This window comes from Haliotis asinina, chromosome 6 (genome assembly GCF_037392515.1).
Source record: "Haliotis asinina isolate JCU_RB_2024 chromosome 6, JCU_Hal_asi_v2, whole genome shotgun sequence".
Lineage (NCBI taxonomy): Eukaryota > Metazoa > Mollusca > Gastropoda > Lepetellida > Haliotidae > Haliotis > Haliotis asinina.
The window spans coordinates 39,310,106-39,332,431 of record NC_090285.1 but is presented as its reverse complement, the minus strand read 5'-3'; the positions used below and the strand labels follow the sequence as shown (position 1 = coordinate 39,332,431).

Here is a 22,326-nt window from a genome sequence, read left to right as displayed (position 1 = left end):
TACATCTGCATATATATACTTCAAAAGACCTTAGTCAATGACCGATAGTCTGGTCTTCATTGCCATACAGCAGTAGTCAAAGCAAGTGATAAGGAAACTCGGTATTTGGAGTGACAAACCGGGTCAACGGTTGTTATTTTGTCTGACTTTTCGCACATGCGAGTCATCTGGTATCTCTAAAGCGACTTTCACACGGCAAACTAAAGTTTGACAACACATGTTGTGAAAATTTTAAAAAGTGACATTTACACATGTGAAACACATGTTGTCAAACATTCCTGTCATTTGATCGATGCCATGTTGTAGGTCGAGTCACAGGCAGATTGTAGCCCAAATAGGGTTGCGCAGCATAGAGAATATGACATGTCTTCTTATATGCGAGTGAAGCGAGCAAAGGTTGGCATGGTACTTCCCTCGCTTCAGATCGACAGATAGTTTTCATGTCAAAATAAAATATCGCCACCATCAAAGGTATACTCCCATTTCCTCACTTGGTTGTGCTCTCAGATTTCCAACCCCATGTTTAATAATTACTCACGTGAAATATGTTTTATCAGGGATAATCTGCAACAGGGATAGGTCACTCCCTTGCTTTCTTTACCATTTGTACTAATTAACGTTTGTCTCGTCATGCTCCAGTGCACACAGTGACTTGCGCAACTTCAACTTCAGAACTTCAGGCAGATTTTTGTTTATCCCTCCCAAAACATGTTTAAGAACGAAAAAGTATCGCAAAAGTAACACATGTGTTAACATTATCTGTCCTTTTAACAAAAATCATGTGTGTTTACATTAATATTTAATTCAGATATCTTACCGTATGTGGGGAATGACATGGACATTAACAAAATGTTAACTGACATTGCCACATACCACTCAAAAACATAAAGTTTTAAAATTATCACAAAGCCTTTCCAGTTTTGTCAAATAATAAAATCAACAAAAAATACTAAGATCAATAAGAAAGAAAGAAGTTACAGAACTATAACCCTCAAGCATCACCAGCATCAATGGCGGATCAGATGAGATCGTCATATTTTTCATCACACATCACATACGCCCGAACAATTAGTCTAAAATCATAACACTATCACTATTACTTGCAAAAAGCATTCTCCTGATGGTATATTCCCATCATAAAAATTAAAGGTGTATGTGAATGATGTTTTAGAATAATAACTAGAAACTCTCGAACAACGCAGTGTAGTACTTCCATGACTGATCAGATCATATCAGATCAAATCAGATCAACATGGTTTTTAGATGATGAAACTATCACTATTATAGTTTCACCTAATAGTATATTCCCCTCATAAGAATGAAAGGTGTCTGTGAAAAATGTTTTTGAAGCAATAACTAGGAACACTTGAACCAGTATAGTATTTTAATGGCTGATCAGATCAAATCAGATCAACATGGTTTTTAGATGATGAAACTATCACTATTATAGTTTCACCTAATAGTCTATTCCCCTCATAAGAATGAAAGGTGTCTGTGAAAAATGTTTTTGAAGCAATAAGTAGGAACACTTGAACAAGTATGGTATTTTAATGGCTGATCAGATCAAATCAGCGATATGTCAGATTTTTCACTCACCTCAAATAGACCCTAACATATGTTTTTTAGACGATGAGAGTATCACTATTACATACAAACTCATTTCACCTGATAGTATATTCCCCTCATAAGAATGAAAGGTGTATGTGAAAGATACTTTTGAAGCAATGACAAGGAACACTCAAACAACGTCGTGTAGTATTTCAATGGTGGATCAGAACAGATCGGCGCTATGCCATATTTTTCACACACCTCAAATACACCGTAACCAGTTTTAAGTCATAAACCTATCACTACTACTTGCAAATACTTTCCAACTAAAGGTATGTTTCGATTCTAAGAATTAAACGAATGTGTGAAAGAAGTTTTAATAGACCTTATTTTGTCTATTCAGCAAAAATGAAAAAAAAAACACAACTTGACGCTCATTATTTTTCAAATAGTGTTTTGAAACTTTCCTTGAAAGAGTTCTTGTTTTGATAATGGTTAAATGCGTTGTCAAGGGCATTACGTCACATATTCATTCTAGTGTTGGGGCTTACGTAGCACGTGCGAGAGCGCTGCACGCTAAAATCACGTTTCCCCGTGCCACAAGTCACGTGACCTATTGATACACGTGCAACTGATCTCACGGTAGCAGAGTGTCATCTCAGAAAAAAACCCACGGTTTTGTGGTTAATTATTCGTCAAACATTCACCTTGGCGAGGGTTATGGGATACCTTCGACAGACCATCCATAATCTCCAGATACTGGCACCACAGCTGACCGCCCACGTCCTGGTCGACCACGTGTGACGTCGCACGCAGAGGACCGACAGATTGTCTTACGTCATTTGCGTAATCCGGTTTGTCACTGCCACATCCACTTTGAATGTATTGTTTGGAGGTCGAGTGACTGCCCAAACCATTCGAAATCGCCTACGCTCTGCTCGTCTTCATGCACGGCGACCATATCGTGGACCAATTCTAACCCGTTTCCATCGATGCCGACGTCTTCTCTGGGCACGACTGCACCTGAGATGGACCCAGCGAGATTGGAATAGGGCTGTGTTTAGTGATGAATCAAGGGTCACATTAATTTTTGCTGATGGAAGGGTTAGAGTTTGGAGAAGACGAGGAGAACGCAATGTCCAGTGTTGCGTACAGGATGTGGATCGATTTGGGGGAGGTAGCCTTATGTTTGGGGGTACTATCAACGGTCATGCTCGATCCCGACTCATTGTCATCCAGGGAAACCTTAATGCGGCAGCATACAGGGATCAGGAACGCTAGCATCAATATCATGGAGTGGCCCTCAAGATCTCCCGACCCAAACCCCATAGAGCATGTGTGGGATGTGTTAGGCGGGCGGCTCCTTCATGTAAGGAACCCTCCACAGAACTTAAAGGAGCTTGTTGGTACAAATATGGCGGCGCATTCCCCAAGCTGTGTTCAGACGCATCATCCAATCCACGAAGAGACGTTGTATCGCAGTTGTGAACGCCCATGGAGGACACACCCGATGTTGACATGATTTCATTAAGACTCACAACTTCTGATCATGGACATTGTAGTCGCATTTCCGGTGGAACCGATTCCATGACAAACATGATCTGTATGCTAAATCATCTTTAATGACAACAAAATTGAATGCAGTCGTTATTTCAAACCCATTTTCCAAAATGTTCAAATTATTGACTTTGAAATGAGTGTAAAGTTTTTATTTTTGTTGAGTTTATCGAGAATGGAAGCCAGTGAGTCATAACATACCGACTTGAAACTTAACTACAAATCTACTGTCCCAATACTGACACTATTAACAACTATTTGACTTAAACTGATGTGACAAAATAGTTAATGTATCTTCTACATATAGGTTTTCAGTTGTTACAGCACTCAGTGAATGTAATCAGCTGCTGGAAATAGAATGGGCTCAATCTTAAATACTAAATTGGCGCCATATTGTCTACACTGGTCACGTGACGAGGCGAGACATACGTTCAGCGGCTTTTCGTTTCTTCTCCCTCTCTATATATGCTCCCTGATTTTATTTAACATTTTAAGCGCCATTCGCTGTATTCAGATCGTTCTTCGCCTCCATTACCCCTGCTAGCTTCTGGTTCAACGGAGTGACGGAACAAGAATAAGCAGAAATTAATAAGAAATAGCATATTGCCTAATTTTATCACGAACCTGTTGGAGTTTATTTATCTTACTTGTCGTCGCTATTGTTATAATTTTCGTAACATTTATTCTAAATAAAAACATTTCTGGCGTAATGGGCGAATGAAGCAGGGGAGGTAACTGTAAGCATTCCATGTGGAATAATACCCTAATTTTCCTTCACTCCGTTGAACCGGAAGCTGGAAGGGGGAATGGAGGCGAAGAACGGTCTGCTATCCCACGAGTTGCGCTTAAAACGTTGAATAAAAATATTTCCCTTGAGTAATTGTTCAACATGGGGTTGGAAATGTGAAAGCACAACCCAGTGAAGAAATGGGTGTATACCTTTGATGGTGGCGAAATTTTAGTTTGACATGGAAATATTTTTTTGAAAGGAATCGAGGGAAGTGCGTTGCCAACCTTTGCTTGTCATATTCTCTATGCAGCGCAACCCTATTTGCGCTACAGTTTGCCACACTACCACACCATTTCTTATTAGTTGACCAGACGACCAAAAACATCACGTGACAATTTCGTTCACTACGATGGGTTGTTCCGGAAAAAAAAACGAGTTTAACAACACTTCAAAGTTTGATGGAAAAGTTGGTAAGAATAGTGACGGATCCTGTTTCTCAACAACAGTTTGACAATTCTGAAATTGATGTTGGAGGCGAGTTGTTGTTATGTTCCTGTCAAATATTGGTGTACATGAATGTACATGGATCAACCTCACCTACCTGATCAGTGTTACATGATGTTTGTGTCATTAGGTGAACGAGTTGGAATCACTTGGGCTAGCCATACTAAGAATACTCCTTTCAAATATGGATTTGGTTTCGTATGGGTATCTCAGGAAGCTGATGATGTTGACATGTTTATTTGTAACTTTAGTCAGAGATTAACCGATAGGCTTTAGCAGGAGTGTAAGATGTATATATGAGTGTAATTGGGAAAAACATTATTATGTTTATCTTAAAACCCTTAAACCACCCACTTTCACTCGTTCGCCGATGTACTGTGTTTTTCATGTTTTTCAAAAGAGTGAGTTAATATTTAACGTCACATCGGCAATATTTCAGCCATATCGTGACGAGAACATTTAACACTGAAATGGGATGTATGTGTATTATAAACGCTGTCGACAAAAGATAGTAAAACAACTAAAATATCATAATTAGCATTAAAACTAACGTAGAAAGCTAACACTATTATCACTACATGGGCAAAACAGTACAGAAACAGGCTATAGATCGCCAACAACAGAAGGAAGATCACTAGACTAGGGACCATGGTGACTTACAGTACCTTTGCTACCTGCATGGACCCTAGCTGGATTTACACCATCTCTTCAGCCTCCGGTGAGTGAAGGGAATTCTAGCCAAAATTAAAATAAGAAAAATACTATGTTTGGAAAGCCTGGTTCCTTTTACACTGACATGAAAGTTTTTCAAAAGAATTGTAGTTATGTCACAATTAATGATGTTACAGCCAAATACTTGGCGTGGTTTGGCCTTGTTTGCACGGAAAGCGCATTTTGTTAAGAAAGACCAAACTTTGTCAAGAGGTTCGATGTCACTACCGTAACATCATCCAAAAAAAATGCAATAATGTACTGTTTTCTGATTCTACTTCATGTATAAAAGCAACGCCAGTGAGGAAACACTGACACATTAAAATTCATTTCTCTGAATTTTATTGCAAAAAAGGCGTGTGCAACATGCTGTTTGAGATTTCTGTATGTCGTTATCATGGGGTTTGTTACGGTAAGGAGAGACTTTGTGACGGCCGTGACATTTTTCTAGTTTAATGTTGTTGCTATCTAAATTTTCAATTCAAAGATATCTGATGTTTCGGAGTCTTATTTAACATAAACATTTGGCATCAAATGAATAAAATCAGTAACCATATAAATATGACTTTTAGTTACAGGAAGGACAGGGTAGCGTAACGGCTGTGACAGAGGAGAAAACGGCCTTGACTGGGTCCATGCGGTAATGACATTATATATTGTCACAATGTCACTGCCGTATGTTACATGGAGTCGTCACCTGTATTTTACATGGCAGGGAAATGTCAAGTAAATTGTTTGCCTTTTTTCATATTCTTCAAACATTCTGAAATATGTAATTAAGAAATTTCATAACAATTGCCATAACAATTTAATTCCTTATTAAATTAAAATGGATTTATCTGCTTATTTTTGGATTTGTAGTGCAATTATGTTAGGTAGTAGAGCGTCAAGTAAGCATAATCTAATTCGTATTTTCATGTTAGAGATTTTGCTACATATTACTTTACATTTGCAAATCAGAAGTGAAAGGAATGTTTTGGCATGTTGACTCCTTCTGAGCAGTAAGTATAAAATATCAAAAGTCATTAGCCATGTTGTATCGTAAAACTAGATATTTTGATATATTTGTACAATAAATGAATGCTGTCTTAGAGTTTGCTTTCTTTACAATATGACGTTACAGTTTTCATTACGGTAGTAGGTAGTAAAACAATTTCAAGAAAAATATGTTAAAAACGAAAAATGAAACACACACACACACACACACATGTATGTATGTATGTATGTATGTATGTATGTATGTATGTATGTATGTATGTATGTATGTATGTATGTATGTATGTATGTATGTATGTATGTATGTATGTATGTTTGTATGTATGTATGTATGTATGTATGCATAGTTTATAGTGTGTGGTCCTGTCCAGAGAGCTCAGATCACAGTTGGCGTCAGCGAGCCTGACCACCCAATCCCGTTAGTCGCCTCTTACGACAAGCATAGTCGCTCAGACTCAGCGATATAGTACACGTGTCTGCATGTAGGTGTGTGCTCTCAACAAGTTCTGGTCAACGCTCACTGCAATTAAAATGAACCTGATTTATGGACTGGAAATATGACAACAAAGGCACATTAATGGCAGTTGTTTAATAATTGGAATATGACCATTAGTCTGACATCAAGTCAGATTGAACCAACTTGCCTGTCACAAGAGCAACAGAAGAAACATATCCTGTTGTCGTGTTGTTAGAGAAGTGAACCTGGACCTGGTTAGAATCTGGGACAAACACAGATGCGGGGACAATAAACTCCCAAACATTCCAATACGTGTTTCCGGTTGGATTAAACTTGTCCGAATCAAACAGTTTAAAAAAAGAGTCAAGGCGGTGGAGATTAAAGGTAAGATATGATACACTGTTTGTTTCATTGATCAGCCAACTGGTTGAAACTCTCAGTCTTGCACTGTCATACTGGCCATTTGGTAGATATATCACGGTCGAGACAACATTGCCCTTGATTGGTATCAACGTCTCCGTCCCGTAATATGTGGTTTCGTTGAGAGTGACTGAAGGCAGTTGGTTTGAAGGGGTGTTGAATGTAAAGTGACATGAGGCTTCAGGAGGAAGTTCAACAATTCCTTGTGTCTTCTGGAGGTCGATGGTTTCGTTGAAGGTGATGGCCGGGAACCAGTCGTCCTTGATGGTTGTGCAAGTAGCTTGGCCTGTTGTTGGTTTGATCCAGTCATCTTGGAAGACTAACTTTACAGCCTGTGACATCCGAGAATAGCTGTGCAAGAGAATGACGGTTTCGTTCATGGATGAACTTGACATTGCTAACGGCGACACTGTTCTTTCCTCTCCATCATATTGGCTGGTTGTTCTGATAAAGGAGAAACCTGACACAAATTTGTACCAAAACTTGTAAACATCGACAATACGAGTGGGTTTTCCATCAGGTGTGAAAAGTGAATAGTTGAGACTATAACGTCCTGGCCTTTCTTCACTGGCTAGAAGAAACACAACCGCTCTGTCAATGTATTCCCTGAGATTCAGCTGGGTAAATCTATGGGCATTAGACTGGTAGATCGTTGAAAAGTCAATTATAGGTAATGGAGCAAATTTGTCGTATCCTATGACGCCACCGCGACCATATTCACTTATAACAAGGGGGATAATCTTTCCGGTCTTCTGAGTGGCATAGTTTTCAACCAGGTCGATAAATGCTACCAAATGTGCTTCATTTGCTCCAGTAAAATTGTAAGATCTTCCCGAAAGAACGAGATCATTGTATGCATGGAAAGAAAATACATCTATATATCCTAAAGTGATATCCATGAAATTTGCCACTTTTTGCCAAAACGAAAAGTCCCTTAAATCTGACCTGTCAATTTCACTGGTAATTGTAGGACCAGCCACCTTGATGTTAAATTTGGCATGGAGTTTTTCAGCAACTAATTTGTGAAAAGTGGAAATGGTGGTGAAATTCAGTATTTGCCATTGAACATCCGGTTCATTAATAGGCTCAAAATAGGGTGGTATCCGTCCTTTGGTGTAGTCATTAATTCCTTGCACCATCAGCATCATGAACTCTGCAGCAGCATCGACGTTGTTTGGGAAATGGCCATCGTGTTCCGACATGTCTATCCAACTCGGGAATTCAAGAGCTGCCAAAAGTAATAGAACAGAGCCGAACAGATACAAGAATGAATTTGGTGTTGAAATGAATGGATACTGAACATTGTGAAAACACTGACAATTTGAAAAGGAAAATTATATGATGAATGGAATAATACTGTATAAGAGAATGCATGATGTAAAAATGGTCATCTCGGTCAGAGTCATGGTGACCTTAGTGTTTGTAAAGTTGTCTCAACGAGACGTTTTTGTGGCTTTCGATGTATTTGACAAGAAGCACATTGAAAGAATGAAGTCAGACAAGACACACAATCTCAATGATAAGACAGGTTCAGGTTCACAGTGAAATATTTCAAATGTATCAGGGGTTTATATTAAGAAAAGTAAAAATAACCTTATCCCAGTTTCTTTCAGCTAAGACACATTGAAGTCGTTATAAGGGAAAGTTTCATAAAGACACGAGTATGATGTTCTGTTAATTTGTGATCATTATTAGTAACATCAGAAACAAACCAGTTTTTTTTACAAAACAACCTAAAACCACAAAACCGTCCCATCCTACGATTAAAAGTTCTACAGAGCGAAATTGGCAATGAAAGAAGTACGAACCAGTAGGAATCAGTGGCGAAATATGATACTGGCCCAATTGGCCTAGTTTTACTGCTGGAGGTCCAATGAACACATATAATAGAACGGAACTGAAAATACAGTGGAAGCTGTCAAAACCGGAATCTGTCCAATCCGGCAAGTTTTCAACAATGGCATAAAATCTCAGTTCCATCCATGACTTGTACATTTATCACCAGCTGTACAATCCGACACATTGTCTAAACTGTATGATTTATTCAGTCCCAATGAGTGCCGGTTTAGACAGCTTCCATTCAACGTGATCAGAAACTATGTTAGTTGGTTATGGTTTTATCCATAATTTCCACCACGGCTTTCTGTTTCATCTTACCTTCTGTCACCATGATAATGTCGTTCTCAAAACCAGCGTTGATGTTCTCCAAGTAACCAGAGCACAACTGCTGCTGTCTGGTGACGTTCTTCAAGTAGTTGGGGTCAGGGTAACCACTGCGGTTCGGGTCTTCTGGCCACTGCAATATATATGTTTATAAGATTAATGGCCTCGTAATCAACGGCATTGCGTTATTACAGTGTATTGCTGTTTCTCAGTCTAAACACACAATACATGGCGGCATGTATTACGTACAGTTCCAAATTCCACCTGTTCACTATTGCAATATTTATTTCGGTTGCCTCATGTTTGATAATACTGGCGCATATATTTGCCCCAGCCCCCTCCTTTCTTCTTGTTTGGTGTTGTTAAACGCTGCATTCCTCAATCTTCCAGCTGCACGGCTGTCATCTATAAATAGTCTCGACCACAGTATCTAGTGATCAGTGGGATATGGTATGAGTCAACCAGAGCAGCGAGCCTGGCCATCCGATCGCGTTAGCCGCCTCCAACTTAAATCCCGATCTTTACGGGTAGTTTCATCAAGCAGGGACATTAGGGGAAACGTCCTGAACACGAGTAACATCGAACACTACTTACCTTCACCGCCAACAGAACCCCTATCCTCAAACAATCCATACTAGTATATCTGGAATATTGGTGAGCGAGGCATTACACAGCATACAAACAAGCAAGCAAACAAACAAACAAAAAGACAAACAAACAAGCATTCTCACGTCTTGAAAGAGACGACGGTAAGTGTCTGGGTCACCCCAGCGTCCACTACCAGTACGAAGCCTCCGACAGTATGGAATGAGATTTGCTTGATCCAGACAATTGTGTTTGTTCCATCTATTGTTGTCGTAACGAACGTTTCCTCCTTGTGCCAGCCACTGGGGGTGGATAGTCACCGTAGTGTCACTGTAGCCTCCGACCACTGTCAGACTCAGAGTGAACAAGACCTGTGTCCATTTCATTTTCTGCAACATTGAATAACAGTATTTACTTAAAACTCTAACTGATTTCATTAAATAAATAACACCCATTTGCTTTTAACCCTAAACAGACTTTCAACATTGTGATAAGTGGTTTAGTATGATCCACGTCAATATTATGCATACAGTTATACTTCGGTATATACATAACTTGTTGCTGCAAGTAGACTACAAGTTAAATAGATCTGATTACCATGGCCAACGGCTGAATGGGTGATTGAATTCAACTATGATCCATGCTGCTAGCAAACGATTTTGTAAGTCATCATGGTATCTAGTGAACTATAGCCCGATTTCTATATTATATTGTCCTAATTTGAAATTCAGATTTAAAGATAGAGACTAGGTTTACGTTTTGGTACTGTGATAATTTATTCTAGTTGGTTTTACTGGTTTCCCATTATAAGAATGACGCTTCGGAGAGTTTGAACGTCGAAGATAGGAGGTTGGATAGCTAACTATAATCCACTGTCATTTTTGTGTGATCATCATTATGTAGCTGTTCTGTTTACATCACGAATTTATGTGTTAGGGGTCCTTCTTAAGACTCCTGTATTGGAAAGATAAATATACTCATGGAAATTAATAACTGAGCACGTGGAAGTACAAGTATCCGTTTATTCTTTTCAAGGTTTCTTCCCAAGGTACATAGTGCACGGTGAGTGGAAATCTGGAAATACACACTTGTATTGTCATATTTCCCTTATTCATTTCACCAGTATACTTGTCTTTCAAACACTGGAGTCCAAAGATGGATTCCTAGTACTGCCGTGATGTAACAAGCGCAGCTTTCCTTTGTCCTCTTATACATTTCCATGACTATATGCCCGTTAAATCCCCAAGTGCGTGAAAAATAATCCTTCATTTCCTTTCGTGAAATCAATAGTCTCTGACGTGAATTATACATCATGACATGAATAGTACGTACCAAAGTCATACTCACGAGACGGTCCAGGTTTGACTGGTCATCGACACGAGGAGCGACAGCCTTTATATTGGATTTCATGGAAAATACCAGTTTGACACTAACATTCCACAAATGTACGTACCAGATAACATGCAATGGCATGCAGGTGTGGTGCATTGGCATGATAGGGTAACCTTGGGGTTAGTGCAGGTCAAAGTGTCACTCTACATTTGGGGTACTAATTTGTTTCACAACACATCAGGGGTAAGTTTTAATATGTCTGATCAAAGAAACACTTTAAACATGGAATGTCTACGAAGCCTACGAGTGTGTTTGGTTTGTGGAACAGTGTTCTTCATATTGCACCTTCTTTGTACTAATATAAGTATATCTGTGAAAGGTACATCTGCATATACATACTTCAAAAGACCTTAGTCAATGACCGATAGTCTGGTCTTCATTGCCATACAGCAGTAGTCAAAGCAAGTGATAAGGAAACTCGGTATTTGGAGTGACAAACCGGGTCACCGGTTGTTATTTTGTCTGACTTTGTGCACATGCGAGTCATCTGGTACCTCTAAAGCGACTTTCACACGGCAAACTAAAGTTTGACAACACATGTTGTGAAAATTTTAAAAAGTGGCATTTTTTCACACGTGAAACACATGTTGTCAAACATTCCTGTCATTTGACCAATGCCATGTTGTAGGCCGAGTCACAGGCAGATTGTAGCCCAAATAGGGTTGCGCAGCGTAGAGAATATGACATGTCTTCTTATATGCGAGTGAAGCGAGCAAAGGTTGGCATGGTACTTCCCTCGCTTCGGATCGAGAGATAGTTTTCATGTCAAAATAAAATATCGCCACCATCAAATGTACACTCCCATTTCCTCACTTAGTTGTGCTCTCAGATTTCCTACCCCATGTTTAATAATTACTCACGTGAAATATGTTTTATCAGGGATAATCTGCAACAGGGATAGGTCACTCCCTTGCTTCCTTTACCATTTGTACTAATTAACGTGTGTCTCGTCATGCTCCAGTGCACACAGTGGCTTGCGCAACTTCAACTCAGAACTTCAGGCAGATTATTGTTTATCCCTCCCAAAACATGTTTAAGAACGAAAACGTGTCTCAAAAGTAACACATGTGGTAACATCAGCTGTCCATTTTAAACGTTCATTTGTGTTTACATTAATATTTAATTCAAATATCTTACCGTATGTGGGGAATGACATGGACATTAACAAAATGTTAACTGACATTGCCACACGCCACTCAAAAACAGAAAGTTTAAAATTATCACAAAGCCTTTCCAGTTTTGTCAAATAATAAAATCAACAAAACATACTAAGATCAATAAGAAAGAAAGAAGTTACAGAACTATAACCCTCAAGCATCACCAGCATCAATGGCGGATCAGATGAGATCGTCATATTTTTCACACACATCACATACGCCTAACAATTAGTCTAAAATCATAAAACTATCACTATTACTTGCAAAAAAGCATTCTCCTGATGGTATATTCCCATCATAAAAATTAAAGGTGTATGTGAAAGATGTTTTAGAATAATAACTAGAAACTCTCGAACAACGCAGTGTAGTACTTCCATGGCTGATCAAATCATATCGGATCAAACATGGTTTTTAGATGATGAAACTATCACTATTATAGTTTCACCTAATAGTCTATTCCCCTCATAAGAATGTCTGTGAAAAAGTATAGTATTTTAATGGCTCATCAGATCAAGTCTATGTTACATTTTTCACACACCTCAAATACACCCTAACATATGTTGTTTAGACGATGAGACTATCACTATTACATACAAACTCATTTCACCTGATAGTATATTCCTCTCATAAGAATGAAAGGTGTATGTGAAAGATGTTTTTGAAGCAATGACAAGGAACACTCAAACAACGTCGTGTAGTATTTCAATGGTGGATCAGAACAGATCGGCGATATGTCATAATTTTCACACACCTCAAATACACCGTAACCAGTTTTTAAGTCATAAATCTATCACTACTACTTGCAAATACTTTCCAACTAAAGGTATATTTCGATTCTAAGAATTAAACGAATGTATGAAAGAAGTTTTATAGACCTTATTGTGTCTATTCAGCAAAACGGCGACCATATCGTGGACCAATTCTAACCCCTTTCCATCGACGCCGACGTCTTCTCTGGGCACGACTGCACCTGAGATGGACCCAGCGAGATTGGAATAGGGCTGTGTTTCGTGAAGAATCAAGGTTCAGAGTTTGGAGAAGACGAGGAGAACGCAATGCCCAGTGTTGCGTACAGGATGTGGATCGATTTTGGGGAGGTAGCCTTATGTTTGGGGGTACTGTCAACGGTCATGCTCGATCCCGACTCATTGTCATCCAGGGAAACCTTAATGCGGGAACATACAGGGATCAGGTGCTCGTTCCAGAGCTTTTGCCATTCATGGCAGTTCATGTCCCAGGTCTGGCTTTCAAACAGGACAACGCCAGACCATATACGGCCAGTTAAACTACGAATTTACTCAGGAACGCTAGCATCAATATCATGGAGTGACCCTCAAGGAACCCTCCACAGAACTTGCAGGAGCTTGGTGCCATGTTGGTACAAATATGGCGGCGCATTCCCCAAGCTGTGTTCAGACGCATCATCCAATCCCCGAGGAGACGTTGTATCGCAGTTGTGAACGCCCATGGAGGACACACCCGATATTGACATGATTTCATTAAGTTGTGACTCACAGTTTTTGATCATAGACTTTGTAGTCGCATTTCCGGTGGAACCGATTCCATGACAAACATGATCTGTATGCTAAATCATCTTTAATGACAAGAAAATTGAATACAATCGTTATTTCAAACCCATTTTCCAAAATGTTCAAATTATTGACTTTGAAACGAGTGTAAAGTTTATATTTTTGTTGAGTTTATCTTCGCGGTGAATCGAGAATGGAAGCCAGTGAGTCATAACATACAGACTTGAAACTTAACTACAAATCTACTGTCCCAATACTGACACTAATAACAATTAGTTGACTTAAACTGATGTGACAAAATAGTTAATTTATCTTCTACATATAGGTTTTCAGTTGTTACAACACTCAGTGAATGTAATCAGCTGCTGGAAATAAAATGGGCTCAATCTTAAATACTAAACTGCCGCCATAGTGTCTACACTGGTCGCGTGACGAGGCGAGACATACGTTCAGCGGCTTTTCGTTTCTTCTCCCTCTCTATATAGGCTCCCTGATTTTATTTAACATTTTAAGCGCCACTCGCTGTATTCAGATCGTTCTTCGCCTCCATTACCCCTGCCCCTTCTGGTTCAACGGAGTGACGGAACAATAGTAAGCAGAAACTAATAAAAATAGCATATTGCCTAATTTTATCACGAACCTGTTGGAGTTTATTTATCTTACTTGTCGTCGCTATTGTTATAATTTTCGCAACATTCAATCTATATAAAAACATTTCTGGCGTAATGGGCGAATGAAGCAGGGGAGGTAACTGTAAGTATTCCATGTGGAATAATACCCTAATTTTCCTTCACTCCGTTGAACCGGAAGCTGGAAGGGGGAATGGAGGCGAAGAACGGTCTGCTATCCCACGAGTTGCGCTTAAAACGTTGAATAAAAATATTTCCCTTGAGTAATTGTTCAACATGGGGTTGGAAATGTGAAAGCACAACCCAGTGAAGAAATGGGTGTATACCTTTGATGGTGGCGAAAGTTTATTTTGACATGGAAGTATTTTTTTGAAACGAATCGAGGGAAGTGCGTTAACAACCTTTGCTTGTCATATTCTCTATGCAGCGCAACCCTATTTGCGCTACAGTTTGCCTGTGGTCGAGTTGACCAGACGACCAAAAACATCACGTGACTATTTCGTTCACTACGATGGGTTGTTCCGAAAGAAAACCGAGTTTAACAATACTTCAAAGTTTGATGGAAAAGTTGGTAAGAATAGTGACCGATCCTGTTTCTCAACAACATTTTGACAACTCTGAAGTTGATGTTGGAGGCGAGTTGTTGTTTTGTTCCTGTCAAATATTGGTGTACATGAATGTACATGGATCAACCTCACCTACCTGATCAGTGTTACATGATGTTTGTATCATTAGGTGAACGAGTTGGAATCACATGGGCTAGCCATACTAAGAATACTCCTTTCAAATATGGATGTGGTTTCGTATGGGTATCTCAGGAAGCGGGTGATGTTGACATGTTTATTTGTAACTTTAGTCAGAGATTAACCGATAGGCTTTAGCAGGAGTGTGAGATGTATATATGAGTGTAATTGGGAAAAACATTATTATGTTTATCTTAAAACCCTTAAACCACCCACTTTCACGCGTTCGCCGATGTACTGTGTTTTTCATGTTTTTCAAAAGAGTGAGTTAATATTTAACGTCACATCGGCAATAGTTCAGCCATATCGTGACGAGAACATTTAACACTGAAATGGGATGTATGTGTATTATAAAAGCTGTCGACAAAAGATAGTAAAACAACTAAAATATCATAATTAGCATTAAAACTAACGTAGAAAGCTAACACTATTATCACTACATGGGCAAAACAGTATAGAAACAGGCTATAGATCGCCAACAACAGAAGGTAGATCACCAGACTGGGGACCATAGTGACTTACAGTACCTTTGCTACCTGCATGGACCCTAGTTGGATTTACACCATCTCTTCAGCCTCCGGTGAGTGAAGGGAATTCTAGCCAAGATTAAAATAAGAAAAATACTATGTTTGGAAAGCCTGGTTCCTTTTACACTGACATGAAAGTTTTTCAAAAGAATTGTAGTTATGTCACAATTAATGATGTTACAACCAAATACTTGGCGTGGTTTGGCCTTGTTAGCACGGAAAGCGCATTTTGTTAAGAAAGACCAAACTTTGTCAAGAGGTTTGATGTCACTACCGTAACATCATCCAAAAAAATGCAATAATGTACTGTTTTCTGATTCTACTTCATGTATAAAAGCAACGGCAGTGAGGAAACACTGACACATTAAAATTCATTTCTCTGAATTTTATTGCAAAAAAGGCGTGTGCAACATGCTGTTTGAGATTTCTGTATGTCGTTATCATGGGGTTTGTTACGGTAAGGAGAGACTTTGTGACGGCCGTGACATTTTTCTAGTTTAATGTTGTTGCTATCTAAATTTTCAATTCAAAGATATCTGATGTTTCGGAATTTTATTTAACATAAACATTTGGCATCAAATGAATAAAATCAGTAACCATATAAATATGACTTTTAGTTACAGGAAGGACAGGGTAGCGTAACGGCTGTGACAGAGGAGAAAACGGCCTTGACTGGGTCCATGCGGTAATGACATTATATACTGTCACAATGTCACTGCCGTATGTTACATGGAGTCGTCACCTGTATTTTAAATGGCAGGGAAATGTCAAGTAAATTGTTTGCCTTTTTTCATATTCTTCAAACATTCTGAAATATGTGATTAAGAAATTTCATAACAATTGCCATAACAATTTAATTCCTTATTAAATTAAAATGGATTTATCTGCTTATGTTTGGATTTGTAGTGCAATTATGTTAGGTAGTAGAGCGTCCAGTAAGCATAATCTAATTCATATTCTCATGTTAGAGATTTTGCTACGTATTACTTTACATTTGCAAATCAGAAGTGAAAGGAATGTTTTGGCATGTTGACTCCTTCTGAGCAGTAAGTATAAAATATCAAAAGTCATTAGCCATGTTGTATCGTAAAACTAGATATTTTGATATATTTGTACAATAAATGAATGCTGTCTTAGAGTTTGCTTTCTTTACAATATGACGTTACAATTTTCATTACGGTAGTAGGTAGTAAAACAATTTCAAGAAAAATATGTTAAAAACGAAAAATGAAACACACACACACACACACACACACACACACACACACACACACACACACACATATATATATATATATATATATATATATATATATATATATATATATATATATGCATAGTTTATAGTGTGTGGTCCTGTCCAGAGAGCTCAGATCACAGTTGGTAGCTTGATTCCTGAGTGTTTCTAGGACTTCTGTCTTGCCCTACAATGAAATGGCGACTAGGTTGCGAAGTCAGCTGTTTCAATATTTCCGAGTCAGTGAGTGAGTGAGCGAGCGAGTGAGTTCAGTTTTAACCCGCACTCAGCAATATTCCAGCTATATGGCTGTTACCAACAGCATGAGCATCGATCTGCGCAATTGTGAACCGATGACATGTGTCAATCAAGTCAGGGAGACTGACCACCCAATCCCGTTAGTCGCCTCTTTCGACAAGCATAGTCGCTCAGACTCAGCGATTTAGTACACGTGTCTGCATGTAGGTGTGTGCTCTCAACAAGTTCTGGTCAACACTCACTGCAATTAAAATGAACCTGATTTATGGACTGGGAATATGACAACAAAGGCACGTTAATGGCAGTTGTTTAATAATTGGAATATGACCATTAGTCTGACATCAAGTCAGATTGAACCAACTTGCCTGTCACAAGAGCAACAGAAGAAACATATCCTGTTGTCGTGTTGTTAGAGAAGTGAACCTGGACCTGGTTAGAATCTGGGACAAACACAGATGCGGGGACAATAAACTCCCAAACATTCCAATACGTGTTGCTGGTTGGATTAAACTTGTCCGAATCAAACAGTTTGAAAAAAGAGTCAAGGCGGTGGAGATTAAAGGTAAGATATGATACACTGTTTGTTTCATTGATCAGCCAACTGGTTGAAACTCTCAGTCTTGCACTGTCATACTGGCCATTTGGTAGATATATCACGGTCGAGACAACATTGCCCTTGATTGGTATCAACGTCTCCGTCCCGTAATATGTGGTTTCGTTGAGAGTGACTGAAGGCAGTTGGTTTGAAGGGGTGTTGAATGTAAAGTGACATGAGGCTTCAGGAGGAAGTTCAACAATTCCTTGTGTCTTCTGGAGGTCGATGGTTTCGTTGAAGGTGATGGCCGGGAACCAGTCGTCCTTGATGGTTGTGCAAGTAGCTTGGCCTGTTGTTGGTTTGATCCAGTCATCTTTAAAGACTAACTTTACAGCCTGTGACCTCCGAGAATAGCTGTGCAAGAGAATGACTGTTTCGTTCATGGATGAACTTGACATTGCTAACGGCGACACTGTTCTTTCCTCTCCATCATACTGGCTGGTTGTTCTGATAAAGGAGAAACCTGACACAAATTTGTACCAAAACTTGTAAACATCGACAATACGAGTGGGTTTTCCATCAGGTGTGAAAAGTGAATAGTTGAGACTGTATCGTCCTGGCCTTTCTTCACTGGCTAGGAGAAACACCACCGCTCTGTCAATGTATTCCCTGAGATTCAGCTGGGTAAATCTATGGGCATTAGACTGGTAGATCGTTGAAAAGTCAATTATAGGTAATGGAGCAAATTTGTCGTATCCTATGACGCCACCGCGACCATATTCACTTATAACAAGGGGGATAATCTTTCCGGTCTTCTGAGTGGCATAGTTTTCAACCAGGTCGATAAATGCTACCAAATGTGCTTCATTTGCTCCAGTAAAATTGTAAGATCTTCCCGAAAGAACGAGATCATTGTATGCATGGAAAGAAAATACATCTATATATCCTAAAGTGATATCCATGAAATTTGCCACTTTTTGCCAAAACGAGAAGTCCCTTAAATCTGACCTGTCAATTTCACTGGTAATTGTAGGACCAGCCACCTTGATGTTAAATTTGGCATGGAGTTTTTCAGCAACTAATTTGTGAAAAGTGGAAATGGTGGTGAAATTCAGTATTTGCCATTGAACATCCGGTTCATTAATAGGCTCAAAATAGGGTGGTATCCGTCCTTTGGTGTAGTCATTAATTCCTTGCACCATCAGCATCATGAACTCTGCAGCAGCATCGACGTTGTTTGGGAAATGGCCATCGTGTTCCGACATGTCTATCCAACTCGGGAATTCAAGAGCTGCCAAAAGTAATAGAACAGAGCCGAACAGATACAAGAATGAATTTGGTGTTGAAATGAATGGATACTGAACATTGTGAAAACACAGACAATTTGAAAAGGAAAATTATATGATGAATGGAATATTACTGTATAAGAGAATGCATGATGTAAAAATGGTCATCTCGGTCAGAGTCATGGTGACCTTAGTGTTTGTAAAGTTGTCTCAACGAGACGTTTTTGTGGCTTTCGATGTATTTGACAAGAAGCACATTGAAAGAATGAAGTCAGACAAGACACACAATCTCAATGATAAGACAGGTTCAGGTTCACAGTGAAATATTTCAAATGTATCAGGGGTTTATATTAAGAAAAGTAAAAATAACCTTATCCCAGTTTTTTTCAGCTAAGACACATTGAAGTCGTTATAAGGGAAAATTTCATAAAGACACGAGTATGATGTTCTGTTAATTTGTGATCATTATTAGTAACATCAGAAACAAACCAGTTTTTTTACAAAGCAACCTAAAACCACAAAACCGTCCCATCCTACGATTAAAAGTTCTACAGAGCGAAATTGGCAATGAAAGAAGTACGAACCAGTAGGAATCAGTGGCGAAATATGATACTGGCCCAATTGGCCTAGTTTTACTGCTGGAGGTCCAATGAACACATATAATAGAACGGAAATGAAAGTACAGTGGAAGCTGTCAAAACCGGAATCTGTCCAATCCGGCAAGTTTTCAACAATGGCATAAAATCTCAGTTCCATCCATGACTTGTACATTTATCATCAGCTGTACAATCCGACACATTGTCTAAACTGTATGATTTATTCAGTCCCAATGAGTGCCGGTTTAGACAGCTTCCATTCAACGTGATCAGAAACTATGTTAGTTGGTTATGGTTTTATCCATAATTTCCACCACGGCTTTCGGTTTCGTTTTACCTTCTGTCACCATGATAATGTCGTTCTCAAAACCAGCGTTGATGTTCTCCAAGTAACCAGAGCACAACTGCTGCTGTCTGGTGACGTTCTTCAAGTAGTTGGGGTCAGGGTAACCACTGCGGTTCGGGTCTTCTGGCCACTGCAATATATATGTTTATAAGATTAATGGCCTCGTAATCAACGGCATTGCGTTATTACAGTGTATTGCTGTTTCTCAGTCTAAACACACAATACATGGCGGCATGTATTACGTACAGTTCCAAATTCCACCTGTTCACTATTTCAATATTTATTTCGGTTGCCTCATGTTTGATAATACTGGCGCATATATTTGCCCCAGCCCCCTCCTTTCTTCTTGTTTGGTGTTGTTAAACGCTGCATTACTCAATCTTTCCAGCTGCACGGCTGTCATCTATAAATAGTCACGACCACAGTATCTAGTGATCAGTGGGATATGGTATGAGTCAACCAGAGCAGCGAGCCTGGCCATCCGATCGCGTTAGCCGCCTCCAACTTAAATCCCGATCTTTACGGGTAGTTTCATCAAGCAGGGACATTAGGGGAAAAGTCCTGAACACGAGTAACATCGAACACTACTTACCTTCACCGCCAACAGAACCCCTATCCTCAAACAAACCATACTAGTATATCTGGAATATTGGTGAGCGAGGCATTGCACAACATACAAACAAGCAAGCAAACAAACAAACAAAAAGACAAACAAACAAGCATTCTCACGTCTTGAAAGAGACGACGGTAAGTGTCTGGGTCACCCCAGCGTCCACTAGCAGTACGAAGCCTCCGACAGTATGGAATGAGATTTGCTTGATCCAGACAATTGTGTTTGTTCCATCTATTGTTGTCGTAACGAACGTTTCCTCCTTGTGCCAGCCACTGAGGGTGGATAGTCACCGTAGTGTCACTGTAGCCTCCGACCACTGTCAGACTCAGAGTGAACAAGACCTGTGTCCATTTCATTTTCTGCAACATTGAATAACAGTATTTACTTAAAACTCTAACTGATTTCATTAAATAAATAACACCCATTTGCTTTTAACCCTAAACAGACTTTCAACATTGTGATAAGTGGTTTTGTATGATCCACGTCAATATTATGCATACAGTTATACTTCGGTATATACATAACTTGTTGTTGCAAGTAGACTACAAGTTAAATAGATCTGATTACCATGGCCAACGGCTGAATGGGTGATTGAATTCAACTATGATCCATGCTGCTAGTAAAAGATTTTGTAAGTCCCCATGGTCCCTAGTGATGTATAGCCCGATTTCTATATTATATTGTCCTAATTTGAAATTCAGATTTAAAGATAGAGACTAGGTTTACGTTTTGGTACTGTGATAATTTATTCTAGTTGGTTTTACTGGTTTCCCAATAAAAGAATGATGCATCGGAGAGTTTGAACGTCGAAGATAGGAGGTTGGATAGCTAACTATAATCCACTGTCATTTTTGTGTGATCATCATTATGTAGCTGTTCTGTTTACATCACGAATTTATGTGTTAGGGGTCCTTCTTAAGACTCCTGTGTTGGAAAGACAAATATACTCATGGAAATTAACAACTGAGCACGTGGAAGTACAAGCATCCGTTTATTCTTTTCAAGGTTTCTTCCCAAGGTACATAGTGCACTGTGAGTGGAAATCTGGAAATACACACTTGTATTGTCATATTTCCCTTATTCATTTCACCAGTATACTTGTCTTTCAAACACTGGAGTCCAAAGATGGATTCCTAGTACTGTCGTGATGAAACAAGCACAGCTTTCACTTGTCCTCTTATACATTTCCATGACTATATGCCCGTTAAACCCCCAAGTGCGTGAAAATAATCCTTCATTTCCTTTCGTGAAATCAATAGTCTTTGACGTGAATTATGCATCATGACATGAATAGTACGTACCAAAGTCATACTCACGAGACGGTCCAGGTTTGACTGGTCATCTACACTAGGAGCGACAGCCTTTATATTGGATTTCATGGAAAATACCAGTTTGACACTAACATTCCACAAATGTACGTACCAGATAACATGCAATGGCATGCAGGTGTGGTGTATTGGTATGATAGGGTAACCTTGGGGTTAGTGCAGGTCAAAGTGTCACTCTACATTTGGGGTACTAATTTGTTTCACAACACATCAGGGGTAAGTTTTAATATGTCTGACCAAAGTAACACTGTAAACATGGAATGTCTACGAAGCCTACGAGTGTGTTTGGTATGTGAAACAGTGTTCTTCATATTGCACCTTCTTTGTACTAATATAAGTATATCTGTGAAAGGTACATCTGCATATACATACTTCAAAAGACCTTAGTCAATGACCGATAGTCTGGTCTTCATTGCCATACAGCAGTAGTCAAAGCAAGTGATAAGGAAACTCGGTATTTGGAGTGACAAACCGGGTCA

At 39.2% G+C, this 22,326-nt stretch overlaps 2 protein-coding genes across 2 annotated transcripts; both read right to left on the bottom strand.

Annotated features, from left to right (window-relative positions):
• Positions 1-6,655: 6,655 nt before the first annotated feature.
• Positions 6,656-11,036, bottom strand: LOC137287869 (uncharacterized). Its single transcript, XM_067820247.1, has 4 exons — positions 11,019-11,036; positions 9,818-10,060; positions 9,081-9,219; positions 6,656-8,151 (listed from the first exon to the last, which is right to left on the bottom strand). Exons 2-4 carry the CDS (start codon positions 10,055-10,057, stop codon positions 6,656-6,658), a joined length of 1,875 nt encoding a protein of 624 aa, XP_067676348.1. The 5' UTR covers positions 10,058-10,060; positions 11,019-11,036.
• A 6,437-nt stretch (positions 11,037-17,473) lies between these two features.
• On the bottom strand, positions 17,474-21,853 carry LOC137287868 (uncharacterized). The gene is made up of 4 exons (XM_067820246.1): positions 21,836-21,853; positions 20,636-20,878; positions 19,898-20,036; positions 17,474-18,969 (listed from the first exon to the last, which is right to left on the bottom strand). The coding sequence occupies exons 2-4, from the start codon at positions 20,873-20,875 to the stop codon at positions 17,474-17,476; spliced, it is 1,875 nt and encodes a 624-aa protein (XP_067676347.1). The 5' UTR covers positions 20,876-20,878; positions 21,836-21,853.
• Between the last annotated feature and the right edge of the window lie 473 nt (positions 21,854-22,326).

Excerpts from the sequence above, each read along its gene's own strand:
- LOC137287869 (XM_067820247.1), bottom strand. The coding sequence starts at position 10,057 with ATGAAATGGACACAGGTCTTGTTCACTCTGAGTCTGACAGTGGTCGGA. Across the intron at positions 9,220-9,817 it reads ACCGTCGTCTCTTTCAAGAC|TGGCCAGAAGACCCGAACCG; the intron begins GTGAGAATGCTT and ends TATATATTGCAG. Across the intron at positions 8,152-9,080 it reads CATTATCATGGTGACAGAAG|CTCTTGAATTCCCGAGTTGG; the intron begins GTAAGATGAAAC and ends TACTTTTGGCAG.
- LOC137287868 (XM_067820246.1), bottom strand. The coding sequence starts at position 20,875 with ATGAAATGGACACAGGTCTTGTTCACTCTGAGTCTGACAGTGGTCGGA. Across the intron at positions 20,037-20,635 it reads ACCGTCGTCTCTTTCAAGAC|TGGCCAGAAGACCCGAACCG; the intron begins GTGAGAATGCTT and ends TATATATTGCAG. Across the intron at positions 18,970-19,897 it reads CATTATCATGGTGACAGAAG|CTCTTGAATTCCCGAGTTGG; the intron begins GTAAAACGAAAC and ends TACTTTTGGCAG.